The 23,215-nt window shown below is 34.4% G+C and overlaps 1 protein-coding gene across 2 annotated transcripts in view; it reads right to left on the bottom strand.

Annotated features, from left to right (window-relative positions):
* Positions 1 to 23,215, bottom strand: part of ERCC6 (ERCC excision repair 6, chromatin remodeling factor) — a 110,710-nt gene that overhangs the window by 78,163 nt on the left and 9,332 nt on the right. For both annotated transcript variants that reach the window (XM_074296099.1, XM_074296100.1), the window contains exons 3-5: positions 19,561 to 19,681; positions 16,871 to 16,979; positions 6,732 to 7,428 (exon numbers count right to left, since the gene is read on the bottom strand). In XM_074296099.1, coding sequence (XP_074152200.1) covers positions 6,732 to 7,428; positions 16,871 to 16,979; positions 19,561 to 19,681 — 927 coding nt within the window. The remainder of the gene's footprint in view (positions 1 to 6,731; positions 7,429 to 16,870; positions 16,980 to 19,560; positions 19,682 to 23,215) is intronic.

Below are 23,215 nucleotides of genomic sequence, written 5' to 3'. Positions count from 1 at the left end.
GAGACTGTTGGCACAAAATGACCCAAATAATAGTCTTTCCTTAATGAAAACAAGTCTGACATGAATATCTACAAAAACAGGCAGCATGGTAGGTAAGTTGAGTCAAGCAAACCAGGGTTGAAGTTCTTTACCAACACAAGCTCTGTGACTATAGTCAAGTTACATAAATACTCAGTACTTCTATGTCTATAAATTATAGGTAAGCTACAGATATTTATTGTTGGAAGGCATTTTCCAATATGGAGTTTCATACACCCATGATTCCACAAATAAAAATATAAACATTTTGGAATAGTTCTGGCAATGATTCTGGTCAGTGGTTGACTATTATATATCAAGAAAAGCTTTCTGGAAAAGATAATCCTTGAACTCCAAATTACAGGAAGAAGCTATGGAATTAAGTTTTGTCAAGTATTTGAAAAAGTCATGAAATAAAATCCTAAGAATGGGATGAGGCAACAGGGCAGAGAAAGGGCAATCTAAGCCTTGGCGGCATCATGTAGATGTGAAGCAGTTGATTATGACATAGGAGACATCAAAGATTTGTCTTAGATGAATCTTAAGTTTTAGAGGCAGGATCACTTGCCACATTTATAGAGATGCCCTACCACTTTTAAGGCAGAAAAAAAAAGTGTAGTTAGAAACAGCCTGTTAAAAAAAGATTTGATACTTGTCAGAAAAAGAACACACTAAGGTAAAAATACATTGAGGAGCTACCCATTTTGAATTCTTGCAGTTTAGAGTGGATAGTGTTAAGCAAAATAACCAAGACAGGCTATAAAAACATTACCCCACAGCTTGATGAAATAGGCTTTTTTGGATATATATTTTGAAATCTTATTTAAGAAAAAAATCTCATTTTCTGTGTTTCAAAATGCATAGCTTTATATTAATCATTTATCACCAAACCATTGCTACCTTATGTAATCCTAAAGGTCTTTTTTCTCACCTAAGGGAAAATTGCTATAATTTCAATCAGCTATTTGCATAAAAAACTGAAGATCTACATGGAACAAAGCATAAATAAAAGTGAATGATAATTCTAAAATGTTCTTAATACACATCTCAATTCTGAATATTTTACTTTCTTATTGCATCTCCCAGACTGAAAAGTGTCTAGGGGTATTAGTGTAAACATTTCATTATGGACAGCTGCAGTTTAATAGCTACAATAACTATAGTTGTGAAATTTTAAGACAAGGAATGTTTTGGTGGCAATTAGAGTTACTGGCATTTCTGAAATTCACTTAAGATATTATTCTAACTTTAACAAAAAAAATCATTCTAGGATATGGCTTTGATAATTTTGTTTTATATTTTTAACATCAAGAACAAAATCTGTTTCATTGAATTTAAGCAAGCATATTAAAAAGTTTTCTTCACAGAAGACCTACTCTGTTGTTCCATAACAGAATGAAGGTGATTCTGGGTTATAAATGGCTATGTCATACAGCAATAGACATAGGCTCTGGCCATTCCTAAAATGCCAAAAATGTTTGAATACCCATACAGATGAAATCACAGATCCTTAAAACACTGAAGTTTAATCATTATTTAATCAAAATAATTATCTAATTTTTAAAAATTAATGTAATAAGGAAAATAGGTTTTTATTAATACTATTATTCTCTCTTTACTTAAAAATCCCCCAAATGTTTACATTTGTATGTATGTATGTATGTGAGCAATATTCCACAACTTAACCACAAATGCTTCTATTAAAGGACTTCCTTGCACAACATGGTCCTTTGCATAACAAATAATTCAAAAATTTCAGATCCTTCCTTTTGACATAAATATATATTTGTACAAAAAGGTAACTCCAAAGTTAATAATCCAATTCAATATATGTTGAATAATAATTTATAAAACTACTACTACTTGAAAAAAGACTTACTAGATAATAGGTATGCAAAGAAAGATAATTATACCAAGTATTAGATATAATACTATCTATTAGATATAATAATGGGGAAGAGACATTAATAACTATGATGTGAGGGAGAGGGAAATAAGAGCAAAGGAGAGGTTCAATCAAAGTACTACATAACATTTAAAAATAGAAGATCAATCTAGGCGAGGAAGTTGGTATCAGGGAAGGCTTCATGAAAGAGACAGGCTCTTGAAGAGAAAAATGTCACAAAATGGGGATGGCAAGGCAGAAAAGGGAGTCACTGCAAACAAGGGAGTTGCATGAACAAAGGTATGGAAATAACAGTACTTGACTGGGAAGAGAGGGACAAACAGCAGTCATGCTTGATTATACAACACATGGAGAAAAATAGGACAATTCGATTTCAGGTCTTCTTGTCTCAAAGTCCAGTCCTCACCTCGGTAAGCTATGAAAAGTCAGCAGTTAGAATACAAAAGACATAGCAGGCAAATTTCTTGAGAAGATTTCTCAGAACCCAGTATGAATGATAGATAATTGAAAAGAAAATAGACTAGAGAAAGAAAAAAACAATTAGGAAAATTCGGGTGAGAAATGACAATAGCCTGAATCATGGTGTATACAGTGGTAGTAAGGAAAGAACATGGCAAATGATTGGACAGGGTGAAGAAGTTACAGAAATAAAGACAAAAGTATTGTGAAGAGGAAAAAAGAAATTAAGGACAAAATCTTGGACTATATGGAAAGAAAATGAGTAGCCACCAAAAGAAATTAAAAGAGTGAGCAGAGGGACAGAATAAGAATCATAAGGGTAGTGACACAGAAGCCAAGGGAATTGAGGCTATCAAATGGAGTAATCCACTAGGTCAAATTCCTCAAGAAATCAAGATGAAGAGAAGAGATAAAAAGCCATTAGGCTTAGTGATAAGGGGATCAGTTATCTTGCTAATGGAATTCATACTGAAAAAAGCTCATGAAAAAGTGGATGAAAGGAAGTTAAAGCAGTAAGTAAAAATGACTTTTGTAAAAATGACATTTAATAAAGAATTGACAGCGAAGGAAAAAGAAAGATGGGATAATAGCTTGATCAGATGGAAGTCCAGAAAGGGTTTTATTTAGAATAGTCCCATATATGTCTTCAAGGTCAAAGGAAGCTTCTGACAAAAATAACTTTGTCTAAAGAAAGGCATAGATCCCATTCTCTGTTCTACAGGCTGCATACCAGCATTCAGTGCCAGTTTATATCTGGTTTTCAGCTGTTTCACTGGGAAAAACACTGGCCCAGGAAGATAGGTAATGATGACCACCAAAAGAGAATGACTCACAAGGGTTAGAGGTTTAGTCAACCAGCTGTGTCTGGAATCGGACATCAAAGAGCTCTCCAAGCTGCTGCTGCCATATAATGATGCGACATCTACACCAGGGGTTCTCAAACTACGGCCCGTGGGCCAGATGTGGCCGCTGAGGACATTTATGCGGCCCACCGGGTTATGGCAAATGGGCTGAGGGGCGGAGACAGAGTGTGAGCTTTTATTTTTACTATAGTCCAGCCCTCCCACAGTCTGAGGGACAGTGAACTGGGCCCCTATTTTAAAAGTTTGAGGACCACTGATCTACACCATCCCCCAACCCATGTGCAGTACATCACACTATCTGCAAAATCAGAATCTACAGTCCTGCATTACAACCAAGTACTCTCACAGAGAAAAGGCATGCCAACATGGCCAAAGAAGACAACACCCCCATTCACTGCCCTAGCTTCAGTCAAAGCCCCTCAAACTGTGGGTGTCTCCCAAGGTTCTATTCTGGGCTCCCTTTTCTTTTCCCTCTATATCCCAGCTTCTTAAACTGTAGGTCATGACCCTTTTTGGAGCTTTAAAAGTGAATGTGGGGGGGGTCACAAAAATTATGATTTATTATCAGTAACTGATTTGTACAACTTTTTATAGACCTATTCCTCAGTCACAAAAAAAAAAAAAAAAAAAAATTTCTTGGGCAAAAAAGGATCACGAGCAGAAAAAGTCTATTCCATACTACTTCACTTAATGATCCCATCACCAGCCATGGATTGAAATATCATTTCTATACTGTTGATCCTCTAATCTTGTTTCGCTGTCCTACTCTCTTAACTCCAATCCTGATTTCTTGAATTTTTCTTGAATCTTAAAATGCCTTTCAGACACATCAAACTGGATGCTCAGCTAACATCTTAAACTTAGTATGTCCAAAATAGAACTCATTATCTTTCCCCCTAGGCCCTCCTATTTTTCTCCCCACCACCTTCCAGTTCCTCAGGCTCACAACCTAATGGTGTTCCAAGATTCCTCTTCCTCACTCATTACTATATCCAATCTGTTCCCAAAGCTGTCAATTTCACTTTTATAGTACCTCTCAAACACACTTCCTTCTCTTCTCTGACACTGGCCCTGCCACCACTCCGGCACAGACCTTCATCACCTCACATACAGACTACTACAACAGCCTCCTGGTGGGTCTGGTGCTTCAAGATTGTCCCCACTCCAATCTATTCTCCATTCAGCCTTTAAAGTGTTTTTCCTCAAGGAGAGATCCAATTATGTCACCCCCCCACCATCTCCCCCCCCCACTACTCAATATACTTCAGTGTCTTCCTACTGCTTTCTAGGAGCAAATACAAAATGATGTTTGACATTCAAAGCCCTTTTTGGCCTAACCCTTTCTACCTTTCCAGGCTTCTTAAACCTTACCCTCCCACATGTATTCCTCAATCTAGTGAGTCTTGTCTCCTAGCTGTTTCACAAACAAGACACTTCATCTCTCCACTCTGGCTAACCCCGAGTCTGGGACACTTTCCTTCCTTTGCTCCAACTACTGACCTCTCAGGCTTCCCCTTAAGTCCCAACTAAAACCCCTTCTTCTTCTGCAAGAAACCTTCCCCATTCTTTCTAGATTCCAGAGCCATCCTTCTGTTATTTACTATTTATACTGTAAATACTTTGCTTTGTCTATAACTGCAAATTGTTTTCCTCCTTAAATTGTAAGCTGCTTGAGATCAGGGATTATATTTGCTTTTTGTGGTATCTTTTGTGTAATGCCTTATCACAGTGCATGGCATACAGTAAGTGCTTAATAAATGTTTACTGGTTGATTTATATAGCATCTATTATACACAGTGTTTTGTAGATATTTAAACCCTTGTTGAACTGAATCCAATAGATAGAAAGAGACTAAATTTAAATGAGAAACAGAATTTTCAGCAGTGGAAAAGATAAGATAGTTCAAAGATAATAAGCAAAAAAGAAAAGAAAGAAAAAAAAAGATAGGCTCCAAAGTTCAAATCAAAAGTTATTTTAATGGGCACTTTCAAATAAATAAAGAAATTATACTTGTTTTAAAATAGCAGTATTTAAATTTGACAGATGTCTTTAGTACCTTTAAATAACAGATCAGGAACATCAAAGTAATTAAGCAGAACCTTGAACTATAAAGTACCAAATAAAACTTGAAGCCACGATTCATGTAAAATTTAGGTTATTATCATGATCATGATTATTATTGTTATTTAGCCAGGCCAAGGTAAGGTATGGTAAGCACAATTAATTTTCCTTGCCTGAAAATTGTTTATTTACCACAGATTTGATGTAACTTTAAAGTACTGAGTAAGCACACCAATATTCCATTTAACCTTATCTATACAAACTAAATTAATATGAAATCAAATAAAGTTATTTCTCCTAGAGAAAATGAAAATTATAAAGAAAGAGAAATTCAATATATACCTTCTTCATTTTCTAAATGTATTTCCAGAATTAACAGTTCTTTATAATGCCATATATAACTTCTTTAAAATTAAATTCTAGCACAATCTCACTTATTTGGATTTGTTGGAACATGCAAAACTCTACTTAAATGAATTTCTAAGATACCTGAAATCTACCTCTTTAAGTACCACAATCAGTATTTTATCCATTTTTAATATTTTTTTCCCAAAATGAATGTTTCTTTAACACTTTCTTGATTTGATCCTTGTCCTTACCCATCCTCAACTAAAAAATGAGAAAGCTGGTAAGATGATCTCTAAGCATTCTTCAAGTTCTAGGTCTGGGATCCTATGATCAATTGTAAAAGTCATTTTTCTTTCTCTTTCCTTGCTGTCAAGCTATTAAACGTCAATTTCTTCTGTAGGAATGGGCCACCCCACAGATGTCCAACAAAATAAAATCAGAGGCTCAGACACTACCTCCTATTTCTCATATGTGTTCAAGATAACTGATGTTAACTGAACTCTGACCTCCAAGGATAATGCATAGTAATTCCAAAAATTTGAAAGAAAAGAATAAGTATTATGATTTCCATTTCTCAGATGAAGAAATTAGGGCACAAATATTAAATAACTTGCTCATCATTATGTAGCTAGTAAATAAACAGGATCCAGGATAGAACTAAGTAATATCTAGAGTTCTTGATTTTTTATAAACCTGAAGGATTCAATTTTCAAATATAGAAATGGAAAAAAGAAACAATTTGCATTATGAAGCAATGTGGCATAATGGATTCTGTTAGACTTGGATTCAGAATGAATCCTGCTTCCGACATTAACTTCAATAATAATGGCAAAACACTTTTAACTTCACTGAGACTGTTTCCTCATCTGTAAAACAGCTAATAAAATCTGTAAATAATTACTTCACAGAGTTGTGAGGCTCAAATGAAGTATATAAATATAAAGCACTCTCCAAACCTTGAAGTACTATTAAAATGTAAGCTACCATTACTGTCATTGCTGATGCAAAAATTGGCTATACAACTTCACAGTTTATCCACTAAATAACTCCTAAATAAGTCCAACTTAATGACTAACCTTAACCGTTGTTTATAATAATTTCCATCTCCATCATCTCGGCATCTCTTGATTTTGCCATTTTTTGCTATGGGTTCTTCTTCTCCAGAGCTGGGAAGATACTCATCATCAATTTCCTTTGTTGTAGTTTTAGTCTGCTGCTTCCTCTGCTTGGAGACACATTTCAATGTATGATCCTGCCTATGTGCCAGTTCTTCCTCTTCCTCCTCTTCTTCTTCTTCCTCAGGTATATACTCTGAATCTTCACTTTCACTTCCTTGATCATACTTGGCCTTCTTTGATTCCAATGTTTTCTTTTCCTTTAGAAATCCTATTTTACCCTGAAACTGAACAGCCCTCCTTTGAAGTTTCTTAATATGCTTTTTCAAGTGCTTATCTGCTTTCAACTGCTTCCCATTGGTCTTGTTCTTTTCTTTTTTATCTAAACTTGGGATTGCATTTGAATCAACTGAAGTTTGAATTTTCTTCTTTTTTTTCTGTATGCATAGCTTCTTCCTCTCAAATGATAATTTTGCCTGATCTGCCAAATATTTTTCAAAGTCTGATGCTTCATTAAGCATTAATTTTCTAGGCTTTTTTCCTTGGTTCTGAGGGATTTGTGTGCCAAAAGGGGTCATCTGGCCAGTCCGAATGAGCTCTTCCCATTCAGTTTCCTGAGCTGGCATAAGCATACTCCCAAGAGATGATGGCCCAGGCTCTGAAAGATTAGAAAAAACTCATTTGTGCCTGGCAAAAAATGTCCTATGTCTGAATATTATTAGTATGGGTCTTGGGACGTGACAGAAAACAAAGTCAAAGAAATAAAAGTTATCATTTATGGCAGAAAAAAATCAATATACTCCCCCACATACTGACATTGTTACATACTTTGTATACATGTACATATAGAGTAAAACTTCACAAGTGTCCTTATATTTTATGTGTAACATTTAAAATAGCCCTATTCACAATGTCCAAATATCTTGAGTACTAGAATAAGGGAAAAATTGTTACTCTGAACCTCTCCCCAAACACTATAACACAATATATATACACACACATTACATACACCTTCATACTTTATTCTAATAATGATACTTTGATTCACATATGCCCAGGGAATAATTCTAAATCACATGAAAAGCTTATACTATAGTCTGAGCTAGTCAAACTAAAACACCATATTCACATCCATATATCATGTATTAAGAAAAATGACACCTTAGAAATTTTCCAAAGAGCAAATGAAGAAGGTGAAGGGATGTGAAATAATAGCATACAAATGCTGGGGATATTTATCCTACAAAAGCAATGATCCAATTACTATCTTCAAATGTTTGAAAAGCTATCGGGGGCAGCTAGGTGGCGCAGTGGATAGAGCACCAGCCCTGAATTCAGGAGGACCGGAGTTCAAATCTGGTCTCAGACACTTAACACTTCCTAGCTGTGTGACCCTGGGCAAGTCACTTAACCCCAGCCTCAGTGGGGGGAGAGGGGGAAACCCTAGAAAAAAAGCTATCATAATGAAGAGTCATTAGAATTGTTCAGTAGAGTATTTTAAGGCCAGAATAGGGAACAAATGACAGAAGCTACAGTAGGGGAAAGAAATTTAGTTCAACTTATAGATTAGTCTAAAAAAATTAGATTCTGCCTAAATATAAAATCGTCTGCATATTTAAATATTGAATTCAAGATCACTGACAAAGGTCAAACAAAAGCTACATGACTACTTCTCAGGTATGCTATAGAACAGATTTATATATCATGTGAAAAGGTAACAATCACAGAATCCCAGAGTTGGAAGTGACCTCAAAGGGACATCTTATCTAACCTATACATCCACAAGAACCCCCTCTACTTCTGTTTGAATAGTTCTAGAGAGTGAAAATCCACTACTATCAGAGGCTACCCATTTCACTTGCAGAGAGCCAACCTTATTAGAAAGTTTTTATTTGTTTTAACCCTAAATTTGGCTCTTTGAAATTTAACACATTACTTCTAATTGTGCTTTCTAAATCCAAGAAGTTTACTCTTTTTTCTACTTGACAGTCCCTGAAATGCCTGAAAATAGCTATCATGTATTTGCATCTTCCAAGGGAACATAAGTGTTTCCTTCAACTAATTTTCATGTGACAAAGACTTTGAGATCTTACCCTGTCCTAAGTGCCCTCCTCTGTTCACTCTTTAGATTAATATTGCCCCTTCCAAAAATATGATATAGAATGAATGCAAGTGGAACAAGACCTGGAAAATGGAGTATTATATATAAAGAACAGCAAGTAGGGCAGTCTATATAAAGAACATAGTGCATAGGGAGGAGTGATGAGTCTTAAAAATAGAATATTACTGTACTATAAAAAATGATGAGCTCAGTGATCTTTGGGGAAAAAAATGGAAAGACTAGGCTGAAATAATGAAAAGTAAAATGGACAGAACCAAGAGATCATTGTATATAGTAACAGCAATATTGTTTTAAGAATAATTTTGATCAAATAAGTTATTTTGATTATTATAAATACCAAACTAACTACAAAGGGCATATAATGGAAGATACTATCTGCATCCAAAGGAGGTTTTGATGAATAGAAGTATGTATATAATGGTTTTAACACACACACACACACACACACACACACACACATACACTCCTAATGATAGCCATCTTTATGGCAAGAGAAGAAAAAAAAGAAAATAAGGAAAAAGAAATTTACATGATGACTTTATTATAAATTTAAAAGGTATAGCAAATAGTACATAATGGATTTGCAGTTTCACATGCAATCTTTTTTTAAAATTACACTGTTATGGAAATGTTTGTTTTATCCAATAAATTAAAAATTAAATAAAAATTTAAAAATAAATAGGAAGAAGAACTTTGTATATCAAAATTTTGGGTTTTTTTACATTAAAGGCAAGAGGGATCTACTGAAGCATCTTAAACATGGAATGACAGATTTGTACTTAAGGAATATCAAAATGGCAGATGTGTGAATGATGGATTAGAAAAAGGAACGACTAAAAGCAGAGACCCATCAGCAAATAATCCAAACTAGAAGGAATAAAAGTCTAGCCTAGAGTGGTTTGGGTATAAAGAGAAGAAAATGAATTCAAGGGTTATTAACAGTAGGGTTAGATAGGAGAAACAAGAAAACAAAATCAAGGAAAACTATTACACTGTATACTTGTGTGACTGAAAGAAATGATCAGAAATGTGTAAATGAGGTAAAGAGATGGGTTTAAGGAGAAAGATAATGAATTTCGCTGTATATACATTGAATAAGATCCTTATGATACATCCAGGTGAAAGTATCCATCTGATATTTGGAAATGGGAGCCTAGAGCTCAGGAGTAAGGAGAAATGACAAGGAGATCTGAAAATCATCTGCACAGAGAATGTAATTACATATATGGCAGTTAATGTGATGGCCAAGAAAAAGAGTGTAGAGAAAAAAGAAAATAAGCAGAGCCATGTGGTTGGAACAATTCTCAAACATTAGTCAACCCACAATGAAAATTAGGCTAGGCCAAATACTGCACAAAGCATTTACAAATGTTATTCTATATGAGCCTCATGATCACACTGTGAGGTAGTTGCTATTATAATTCCCAACTAGCAAGTATTATTAAGTAAAATTTAAACCCAAGTTTTCCTGACTCTTTGTTTTGTTTTGTTTTTAAGGAATTTGCTTAGAAGAATTTCCTATCAGGCTTAGGCTCAAGACTTCCTCATCCCCTGAGGATAAGTCGCCTGGAAAAGTTCCAGCCCACCTCGGATATGTGGTGGATGGACCATTCCAAGCAATTCAGAAAGAGAGGAGATTTGATCTAAATGGAATCACTTTTCTATGTCTGAGCTTCATATCCTTGTCAGATTTCCCTCCTTGTTATGAGGAAATAAATCTGTTTAACTGAATGACTTACGGGCATCCCATTTCATTCCATCATTCCTAAGCTACCAGAAGGTGGGGATGAATCCAGTCCAAACCAAAATCTCTTTCTAAAGTGATCCTTCTACCCTGGGACCCAGTTTCTTTGTAAGTGAATTGGTCCAGAAGATGATTTTTCCATGTGGTTCCTCAATTTTTTGAAGGAAGATTTCTTCCAATTATTATTAAGAGAAATCATGAAATTATCACTTCTGGAAGAAGAATTATAACATTTGTTAAAATCATACAATATCATAGCTCTCAGGCAAACTAATGAACTGTTTCTGGAATTCCTCATTATTTCCTCTTAATACCATGTTGGTCTACTGTATACATCAAAAACAATATGGCTTTCATTTCTGTCTTCTTAACCCAAATCCTCTCCATATTTTTGATAATTTTGAGGGTTTTTTTTTTTATTTATTTGTTTTAAGAAATTCACTTAGAAGAATTTACTTATGTTCTCACCACAATTTTAGTGAAGACTTCCCGTGTGGCCTTAATCAAGTTGATATTACCTAAGTTCCTCTTTCGGGGAAAGTAGATAATACTTCCTAATGCATTATAGAATATAAATATGGCTTATTTAATATTTAATTAAATTAATAATTATTTAATTATTAATGGCTAACATTAATTTTTAATAATTAATTTAAAATGATATATTTTATTACTTCATATGTATAGTTGTCAAGTTTCTTCATAAAAACAAAAATTTCAGTGCTATGATCAAATAGTAATTGTTTCTTTATAGATATTACAAAATTTGTTAATTTGTTCTTTTAAATACAGTTATAAGAAATCAGATACTTTTAGAAGAAAACTATTTTTGTGTCAAATCAAGGACTTAACTAAGACCAATGGGAAAGAGATTCCTCTGTATTATCTTCCAATTTCGTATCACTTAGTTTACAATACTGTGAAACATATTTGCTTTATTGGAAACAATGTTTATGTACACACACAAAGACACACACATATATACATTCCTGTGCTAATGATTATCTATTGATAATAATGTTATAATTTATCTTTAATATAAGGATCTTTATATATTTACAAGTATGACCAAAATGGAACTGCCATTATTCTTATAACATCGCAATTATCTTATAGATAGGGAAAATAAACCTTGGAAAAGTTACATGATACTAACAAAGGTAGAAGAAACCAAAGATGTCAACGTCACATATATTGACTGCAAATTTTTTTCAATCCACAATTTCTTAATACGGTTTAATAAAATCAGTCCTCTACCACAGACAATAGAGATCTTTAAGAGAACTGTACAAAGAACTTATTTTTAGTTTTCATGAAAAATATCCATTAATAAAATATCCTAAGGGGTAGCTAGGTGGTGTGGTAGTAGAGCACCAGCCCTGAAGTCAAGAGGACCTGAGTTCAAATATGCCCTCAAGCACTTAACCCTTATGAGCTGTGTGACCCTGGGGAAGTCACAATTGCCTCAGCAAAGATAGATAGTTAGATAGATAGATAGATAGATAGATAGACAGACAGACAGACAGATAGATAAAATATCCTAACATTTATTTCTCAGAATTTCATGGTTAGAAGGGATCCCCGAGGTCATCTGGTCCAACCAAACTTAAAAGTTTGTTAGAAAAGTTTTTTCTGCAAAGGTGTTTCGATAAAATCCTTCAAAAATGGTAATCTAAATTCCACATAAATAAAATACACATAGGCTACACATAAAGTAGAGAATATACTACTTCCCAAACAACTGATTCAACTTTTAGGAAGAAATTTTTCTAACATTAAACTAAAATCTGCTTCTCTGAAAAGCCCACTCATTATTCCTTGGTTCTTTTTTCCAGAGCAAACACAAGTCTAATTAATCACTCTTTGATCTAAAGGTCTTTCAAATATTTTAATACAATTCCCATCTCTCCTTGTCTTCTCCCTCCCCAAAAATATACCAAATTTTTAACTACAATATAAGATTTTACAGTTACCTTTATTAAATTTCATCTTATGAGATTCAACTATAAGGATATAGATCTAGAACTAAAAACTACTTCAGAAGCCACTTAAGTTAATCTCTTTAATTAGAGTTGAGGAAAAGGAGGCCCAGAGAAGTTAAGGGATTTGTCCAAATAACAGCTGAAATTCCAATGTAGACCTTCATTTAAAATACAGCACATTTTCCCTTGTACTAGGGAGTGCCTCTTGATATCATTTCAATCAAAAAAAAATTTTTGGATTCTGTTAGCTGTAAAGGGCTAGAACTGAGCAATGCACTTGGATAATGAAGCACATGAGACTAATTGCCAATTGGACAGTTCCCTATTAACTTGTTTGAAGGTTGACCCTCCCCAGCTTCTGTGCTGACTTGATTGGTGGGACAAAGAGGGGGAAGTGACGTGTGTGGGAGGAGTAAGAAGAGGAATTGAGACTCAGAAGCTGACTCAGTCTCTTCAGGCGTTTGAGGGAGGAAGATGTGTGTGACGTTGCTAGGCCTAACCCCCTGACCTTGACCGTAAAAGATCAAGAATAAAGACGGTTAGTGATCCTGACTCCAGCTGATTTCTGGGAAGACAGAGTTCCAGTAGTTAGCCAACTTATTAACTATCCTTCCCAGCCTTGAATTAACTGCAAACCTAAGTGTGTCATCTATGCCTTCATTCAAATCACTGACTAAAAAATTCTGATTATCATAATCTCAAAGGTAGATCCGTGGGAGACTCCACTAAGAAACTTCTTCCAATCTGCCACTGAACTACTTAAAAACCTTATAAAATACACTTTTCCCTGGCCAAGAGCCAATCATGTCTATAATTTAAATTACAATCCAGAAACCTAAATTCCCATTCTAGATGGTAGATAATTAACCGATAGTTTCTTCCCAAAAATCTACCTATTTCTTCCATTATCCAAATTGCTTTTAGCTTCTAAATTTTCAATTACTTGTCTACAACTTCATAATCCCTATTCAAATTTCTGGAATAATTTTCAAAATTTAACTAAAAAAAAAACCCAAATAATTAAAATTTATCCTTCCAAATAAGGCAAATTGATGGTGATAGTTTCTTTTCCCCCTTTCTAGAATATATAATTAAGACCACTTTTCTTTTCCTTCAAAACTCTCTAATGTCTGATCTAGCACAAACCACCAAGAAATACTTTGTGGTCACTGGTATTCAGGAGTTCAAAAATTTGAGCCATTTCAGCCTAAGAAAATTGCAAATCATAGAAATACTAATTAATACTCATTAACATATTCTTTTCTTTATCTATTTTATAACTAATGCAAAAAATAATTTTTTAAGGCACTCAGGGTTAAAGTGACTTGCCCAGTGTCACATAGCTAGGAAGTGTTAAATGACTCAGGCTGGATTTGAACACAGGTCCTCCTAAATTCAGGACCAGCATTCTATCCACTGCATCATCTAGCTGCCCTTGCAAAAGTTTTTTAAATGCACACTAAATAATTCTAAAAAGGGTTCATGTCAAAAGGGATTCTACATCATCTAATAAGAGCAGAATGAAAAAGTCCTAAAAATAATCCTACATGTACTTGAAACTAGATTATTCAGAGGCATTAGAATAAGAATACTTGGGAAAGACTTCCCGTAAAAGATGGAATTCTAGTTGGGACTTAAAGAAGCCAATAGATAGAGATAAGGAGGAAGAAATTTCAGGTATGGAGGACAGCCAGAGAAAATGCCTATAGATTAGAGATAAGTGTTGTTAGGAGACCCAGATGGCTCTGGAGGGGAGGATGAAGCAGGTAACCTTGCATTGCCACAGCCCTCCCTCACTAAAATCCAGCTTACTTGCATGCCATGGCAGCACCACTCTCATGTTATGGTCCTCTTCAAGAATAAAGGATAAACAACAAGAAGAAATTGTTAAGAACTACCTGGGACCTTAGGAAGAAGAGAGGCTCAACTAGACAAGTTCATCCCTGGTCTTAAGGCAGGGGGAACTCTTTCATTTTTAGAAGTCTCCTAAACTTCCTGGAATTTCTCAGCTCCACCAGACTCTCTCTGGGGTCCTTATGACCAGAGATGATCTTAGTTCATTTTTGTTTTCACTACTATTAGAGCCTTCACATCAACTAGAGTCCACTCGATAGCCCCATACATCTTTAGATCCTTGGATGCATCTATAATCTCATGAGAATAGACATTCTTTTCACCATTGCAGCTGGTGAAAAGAAGTAAGTAGTTCAATAACCTCTTATGAAACTTACTAGCTATCTGGCATGAGCTACTTAATCTCCCAAGGCATCAAGTTTCACTCACTATAAATGGAGATGTTGAAATAAATGGCCTCAAAATTCAAGCTCAGCATCTAAGACAACCATAAACATCTTCCATGGAGAATTCATTAAGAGCATTGAAGGTTGTTTAAATAGGTTTTCCATTTCTTGCCATTCTATTCTAATCTCCTCAGAGCTTAAGGATGCTATTACTGCTATGTCTGAGCAGCCTTCTCAAGTTGGAAGATTCCTCTGTCCCTTCCTCTGCTTCATCAGCTCCAAGAATTTCTATTTGAAGGAAGCACTCTAGTCAGCCAAGTTCATTCCTTCCTTCTTTCCTCTACAGCCCCAACCTCACCCCACTTTGGACTTCAAGATCTACCATGTGCTTCCCCGCGCAAAGCCCTGAACAAGGAAGGCACCTTCTTCTCCCACCTGTCTTCCCTCCCCCAACCTCTGTGAGCTTCAATCAGCAATGTAAGACTTTTATCTATTGTTTGTGCAAGGTTGCAATCTACATAGATGGAAATAATGCCCAAGAGTATCCTAAGCTAAAAAACAAAGATCTTTTTTATAGTGAGTATCTTGCATCTCCATATTTAATGTAATTCAGGGATTAATTATAGTCTCAAATATTAGTTTGTCAAAAGAAAATATTAGGATATTAAAATAAATCACCCTTAAACTTAGATTTTAGTCACTACCCATTCCAAAATAACCCATCATTAACTATTTATGATAAAATGAATTTTAAAATGTCACATTTTAGAATCTGATAGGACCACAAAAACAGGTGAATTTTAGAACTAGAAACCAACTATCAAAAGAAAAGAAAACACAGGACAGGAGCAAGATGAAGTGATATCTCCAGCTTTAAAGATCATACCTAGTAATTGTCACCAAACCAAAGAGCTATTTGTGGGACAGCTAGATAGCCTAGTGGATGAAGCACCGGCCCTTAAGTCAGAAAAATCTTTAGTTCAAACCTGGCCTCAGACACTTAACACTTACTAGCTGTGTGACTCTAGGCAACTCAACCCCAATAGCAAAAAAAAAAATTCTTTTGCCAAATTTTGGATAAAATAAGAGAAAAACCCATACAAATAATTTCTTCTCAGAGAGTTCAAATGCTATGAATCATAAGTTTCTATTTCAAGGAGGATATAATAGTGGCTACTAAAATCAAAGAAAAATTATTGCAAAGTTGTATCGTTCCAGGACAAATAGGGACTAATAATGATTAAAAAAATAAGATAATAGAACAATTTATATGTGCTTATACATTTCTTTATATAAAAGGATTTTTGTTGAATATGATTTACTTCCCATAAAATCTGAGAGTATTCTGACTATGGACTGATGATACTATACTTACACAATACAATTCAAATAAGATGTTAAATCAACTTCCTTAAATTACTTGCAAGAAGGTATTAAGATTATTTTACCAAGCACAATGGTTAGTGTATCCAATCTCTAAAGTACTGAGCAAGAATCTGACTTTCTCTCTTTTAAAAACTATATAATTAGGGGCAGCTAGGTGGCGCTATAGAGCACCAGCCCTGAATTCAGGAGGACCCCAGTTCAAATTTGGTCTCAGACACTTAACACTTCCTAGCTGTGTGACCCTGGGCAAGTCACTTAACCCCAGCGATGAGGGGGGGGAGGAACTATATAATTTAATAGTCATGCATGATTTTGCAAGTTAAGAGAATTTTTCTAAATTTATTTTGCCAATAGAATTTTCTCCAAAGCTCTCTTTTTTTTTCCTTTAAGTCGAGCCTCCCTTACAGCAAACTGCTTCTGCTTGAGATATTCTTCTTCTCATACTTCTCTTAAGGATATGAGACTTGACTGGATCATCTCTCTGTAACGCAAGTCTCAAAATAACCCAAGTGTATTACTAATCACACTGACAAAAATTCTAATTCTCCAGCTCAATTATCCTTATTATTTTTCTATGACAAAGGCAGGAGAAAAATAATAACAAAAAGAAACTTTTGTTTTCTCACCTTCATCATCTTCTAAATCTACAAGATTTGCTTCAATTGCTCTCTCTGCTCCACCAAGTATGGCTTGAAGACGCTTTTGTTTGGCTTTAATCTTCTTTAGTTGTTTTTCCTTGAATAACAAATATCCAAGTTAGAAAAGGTATCAGGAAGTTTCTTTCTCTCAAATTCAAAATATTAACATAAATATCTATAAAAACTTTGAAAGTGGAACAAGAGGAACTTCCTGCACATATATTCTCAACTTCTGATTAGCAGTAATTGTCTTACCAACTACTGATACTCAAAATATTTTTATGCAAAATTATCATTCCCATGCTATAATCATCAAACTGACAAGTAAAATATGGTGATATGAAGCTTCAGCAAACTTGCTACAAAAGTATATTTTCACAATGCCAGTCTCTACTTCTCAAGTATAATTTCAACACTCCAAGAGAGAGGCATGACAATTAAGTGATTAACCTGATGAAATGTGCTATTGTAATCTATTAGTAAAGTATTTCTATAGCACATACAAGCACACTGAAATCTTCCCACTATAAAAAGATCATCTAAGGAAGGACTGCGATCAGCACTGGTGGATGGAGTAGCCATACTAACAAAAATAACCAATCCTTGAAGTACTATAGTCTTCTCCCTAACATCTCCATTTTTACCTCATCTCTCTATACTTGAGAACACAAGGCCCCACAATTGTTCCTCCAACTCTGTACAGAGGTAACAGGCAGAGAGCTAGGGAAGAAATGATTTTATGGATCTTCCTACCCCAAACCTTCGGGATATAGGCTTGAATAAAACTTGAAAAGAAAGGCAATCCTGAGACCAATTACCACATCTCAATCACTTATAATTTTCCTCTGTAGTTTACTGCCTCATAGTACTTGCTAGATCTGTTTCCCTCGTTCTCTCTCTCCCCCTCCTCCCTCTTCCTCTCTCTCTCTCTCTCTCATTTCAAGAAGCCTCACTCACAACTCTGCATTCTACAAAGAGAAATTATTGAAAAAAAAAACTATATAAGGACTATGTTGAATTGATTTTATAACTCTGTTTTATATCACTGTTCTTCAGAAAGTAGAGCTGAAATTCTAAAGACTGAAAAAGTTCCTAGAATGGCAAGTAGCTCCAGGTCAACACAAATTTTCCCTCCTATATTAGCAGGGAAATAGCAGTAAATTATACTAATAAAGAGGAGATAAAAATTTTTTATAATGCTGCTGTACTATCTGTCACCCAGTGAAATGACTGGTTCATGGATCAGTGACCCCACTCCTTGCTGCACTCTCATCTAATAACATTTTTCTTCTACCAACCACTCGCTGGGGCTATTTATGCCTAACAATTTTGGTACCTATTTAACCATCATTTGTTTTCCTAAAATCAACACTATCTGCATGGGAGAACCACCTGACACCTACTCAACATCAACTATCACAAACTCTACTTCTAATTCTGATCCCTTCTCTCTGAACTAAGTTATCTCCCTTCCCTAAACTACTTACTGTGAGTCTCACTTCACCTACCTAAGTGACCACTTATTAGATACCTAAACCAGTCTACAACTTGGTCATTTCTAACTGCTGTACTATCTCCTCCCATCCAAGACAGTATCTTTACCATCTCTCCATACACTGGCTTTGTAAGCTGACAAGCAGCCACCTCTCTGATTTCCCATTCTTTCCTAGAACTTCATTCTATAATACCTTCTAAGAACCTCATAACTCACTGTGTCTAGATATTCTAGCCACCAAAGTAAATCAAAAGAAAACTAGGTAAGTGATAGGAAATCAGAGAAATATTATTAATGTCAGTTCTAAGTAACAAAAAGTGAGCACAGGAAGGTATGGTATGCTAGGTCTGTGTTTGCACTGACAGAAGAAAAATAAAAGATTTGATGAATCTACCTCATTAATAATAAATCTGCTTTGAGAACAATAACTTGTCAGCCCCTTTTAGTATACAGAAAGTAGTGAAAAGGCAAAAAGACTTGGGCCCAAATGATACAGTGAATTTTTATGAAGCTATAGGTAATAAAAAACCTAAAAGTATTTCATATCATATGAATTAATCAGTAAGTATTTATTAAGTACTTATATCCTATTCTAGACATTGGAGTTACAATGTCTTGTAGCTCCTTCCTTCAAAAAATCTATATTTTATGGGAAAAGACAAACAAATACACATATACCTAGGTACAAAAAACCAAAGATGATGAGAGAAAGAGAGAGAAGTTATGGTAGATAGGGAATCAGAAAAGGTCTCATATAGAAGGCAAGAGTTTCCATTAAATCTTGAAGGACACTGGGAATGCTGAGACTCTGATATAAGATAGGAAAACAGGACATAATAGGACAGGGGACAAAAATATTGAGTAAAGGGAGAAAAATGTCTATGAATGTGAAAATGAGTAAGTCAGTAAAAGAAAAGTAAATGGTTAAATCTAGGCTATCCATTCCAAACTAGTATAAATAAACTTAGTGAAGAAATTCTGTTTCTGTGTCTATTCAATATTAATATGCAATGTTATGGATGAGAATTAAATATCAGAATTTTTAAAAATTTTAAGCTAACTACAATTTGACTTCCCTTGAAATATTGTACAGACTTTGGACAATATTCTATAAATGAGTAAATCACTTCAGATAGCACCCTTTTTTAATGCTAGAAAACAATAAATGCTTTTCTCCAATCACCTTGTTACATTTCTGTCTCTTTACAGAATCTAGTTTTCTGTTGATATCTTTGTTGTTGACAGCTTGAGGACTAAGATGCTCAATAATTGTATCAATTTGCTTTAGAGATGTTGTACATGACCTGAAAAATAAGAAAAAAAATTATTTTCTACTCTATTATAGGTATTTTCCAATTTTAATAACAGGAAGATATCAAAAAACAATAATATTCCATAGTATATTGAGTAGATATTAAATGAATAATAAACTAGAAATCTTACTGTTAGCTACAAAAATATCTGAAAGGATCACAGACAGTCCAAACCTGGTAATTTTTATTTCTATGGCTATTTTAATTCTACACACAGTAAAAAACCATTAACTTATTACCACTTGTAAATCATATAAAAGGAATAGTCCATTATACTATTAGAAAGCAAGTATAAGTTTTAAAAATTCATCATGGAAGACAGTTGAATGTGAAAAAAATGTTTTTTTTTATTTTACTATTTTATTGACCAACTCAAAACAACTATTTATTAGAGTACTGTATCTATGTAGCACAAAAGACCAGCACGTCAAACTCACTTATAGCCTAAACCAGATTAAAATATAATTGGAAAGTGTTAAATGAAATAAATAAAAACACAACATAACATAGATAATGTTAATTTATGGTCTTCTAAGTCAACATGCTGCCAAACTGCCTTGTTTCTATGAATTTAACACTACAGGTTCTTGGAATCAGAATGACTGGAATCAAATCCCACCTCTCATAATTTTTAATTTTTACTGTGTGATCATGAGCAAGCCACTTTCACTCTCAACCTAAGATAACTAATCATTTTGTTAGTGGCACATGAGCCCTGTACTAGTGGAAGGAATTCTCTTACTAAGAAAATCACAGAACTCTGAATAATCTAGAACATCTGAATAAAAACAGACTTCAATTTGTTACTCATTTTTACTAATTCTTTCCTCAACTTTTTGTCAATCTACTTTGAGAAGAGAAATTCATTGTCCAATGTATGACAACTAGCCATCTAATTTTGTTTCTAAAATAACTGAAAATAACATTTTAATTTTCATAACAGATCCATGTAATTTTTATACTTGTATCTTTATATATTTGTAATATATGTAAAAATTGTGATTAAAAACGTTAAAAAGCTTTTAGCTCTTAGATTTAAAATCTAGTTAAAATCTTTAAGCTCATCTATTACAATCCTTTCTAATACATGAATATCAATTTTAACATTTCTGATAAAGTAGCCATCCAGTCTTTAAATACTCACACTGAATGATCAATAAATGCTTGTTGACTTACTAACCTCAGTATCACTTAGGAAATGGCTCATTTCATTTATGTTGTAGTTTTTCCTTTCTGTTACACAGAAACTTTAGAACTACTATGTCTCCCCAAGAGCTAACCTTTTCCAAGCTAATTAGCTCCACTTCAGCATTCCCCATATGACAGAAATCTACCACTCTGATGGCTTTCTTCTAGACATATAAATTTGAGCATTTAGCAAAAGAGCATGTTTGAAGGCCTGGCAACAGAGAGTGAGTCAACTCAGAGTAGGGCCACACAAGAAACTGGAAACTGAATGGATGCCCTTCAATTGGAGACTAGCTGAATAAATTGTGGTATATGAATGTTATGGAATATTATTGTTCTGTAAGAAACAACCAATAGGATGATTTCAGAAAGGCCTGGAGAGACTTACATGAACTGATGCTGAGTGAAATGAGCAAAACCAGGAGATTATTATACACGGCAACATCAATATCATATAATGATCAATTCTTATGGATGTTGCTCTCTTCAACAATGAGATGATTCAAACCAGTTCCAATTGTTCAGTCACGAAGAGAGCTATCTGCCCCAGAGAGAGGACTGTAGGAACTGAGTGTGGATCACCACATAGCATTTTCACTCTTTTTTGTTGTTGCTTGCTTGCATTTTATTTTGCTACTGCTTCTTCTTCTTTTTTTTTTTTTTTTTAACTGGTTTGATTTGATTTTTCTTGTGCAGCACAAAATTGTATAACTATATGCATTTATTGGATTTAACATATATATTTTACCATGTTTAACGTATATTGGACTACTTGCTAGACTCTAGATAGAGGAGGAGGGCAAGGGGGAAGGGAGGGAAAATTGGAATACAAGGTTTTGCAAGGGCTAATGTTAATGATTCCCCACACATGTTTTGAAAATTAGAAATTTTTTTTTTTTTAAATGTAGGGCCCCAAAGAACCAGCAGCCCAGGTAAAACCAAAAGCAGAAAGCAGGACTGAGTTTTTTTTTTTTTTTTTTGGTTTTTTTCCCCAATAGTATTTTATTTTTCCAATTACTTGTAAAGATAGTTTTCTACATTCATTTTTTTCTCCTTCCCTTCCTTACCCCCTTCCCAAGACAACAAGCAATTTGATATGGATTGTACATTATACAAATCATTTGTGGTTTTTTTTTTTAATAATAATAGCTTTTTGTTTTTCAAAACACATTCAAAGGTAGTTTTCAACATTCATCCTTGCAAAACCTTGTATTCCAAATTTTTCTCTCTCCCTCCTCATTTTTTACCTCCCCTGAACAACAAGTAATCCAATATAGATTAAGCATGTTCAATTCTTCTAAACATATTACCATATTTATCATACTGTGAAAGAAAAATCAGATTAAAAAAGGAAAAAATTAGAAAAAAAAAAAAGTAAACAACAACAACAAAAAAAAAAAAAAAAAAAAAAAAAAAAAAAAACAGTGAAAATACTATACTTTGATCCACTGTCAATCTCCATAGTTCTCTCTCTGGATGTAGATGGTTTTTTCCATCAAGTAAGTGTCTACTGGAATTGCCTCATTTATACAAATCATTTGGAATAAAAGAATACAACAGGGCAAGGAATTAAGTTTTGTGGCATGCTACAAGGGGCCTCCTTCTAAGTTGATAACAACTGATTAATTAACACACTCCAGATACAGTTGTTCAACCAATTATGAATCAATCCAATTCAACTACAATCTAGCCCAAACCCAAATTTTTCCATCTTGTCTACAAGGATATCAAAAAAAATTGTCTCAAATGCCTTGCTGAAATATCTACCACTTCTAGGGCCATACAGGACAGCAAAGTGGTACACTGGACAGAGGTCTGGGCCTGGACTCCCAGAAAGACTAATCTTTCCAAGTTCAAAGCTGGCCTCAGACACTAGCTGAGTGATTCTGGGAAGACACTTCACCCCATTTGCCTCAGTTTCCTCATCTGTAAAATGGACTGAAGAAGGAAATGGCAAGCACTGCAGTATCTCTGCTAAGAAAACCCCAAATGGGGTCACAGAGAGTCAGACTCAACTAAACAGCTAGAGCCACTTCTTTCATTTACCAGTACTCTTCCCCTCAAAAGGGTAGTTTTGTAAAACTTATTTTTAATTCATCCATCCTACCTCCCTGAGACCACAGCTTCTTTTTCTAAGTGTTCCCAAACCACCGGTTTACTAATCTGTTTTACAATTTTTTTAAACATTAAAGTCACTGGTACTATTTCTTTACAAGATCTACCTCTTTCCCTCTTTTAAAAAAAAAAATAAAAGATATCAAGCTTTAGAAATGTCTCATGCTTCCTTTTTCCAGAAATCTTACCTAAAAATTACCTCTGTACCTTGGGATAGAATTC

This window comes from Sminthopsis crassicaudata, chromosome 2 (genome assembly GCF_048593235.1).
Source record: "Sminthopsis crassicaudata isolate SCR6 chromosome 2, ASM4859323v1, whole genome shotgun sequence".
NCBI classification, from domain to species: Eukaryota; Metazoa; Chordata; class Mammalia; order Dasyuromorphia; family Dasyuridae; genus Sminthopsis; species Sminthopsis crassicaudata.
The sequence above is the reverse complement of the archived record's forward strand: the minus strand, read 5'-3'. Positions and strand labels throughout refer to the sequence as shown.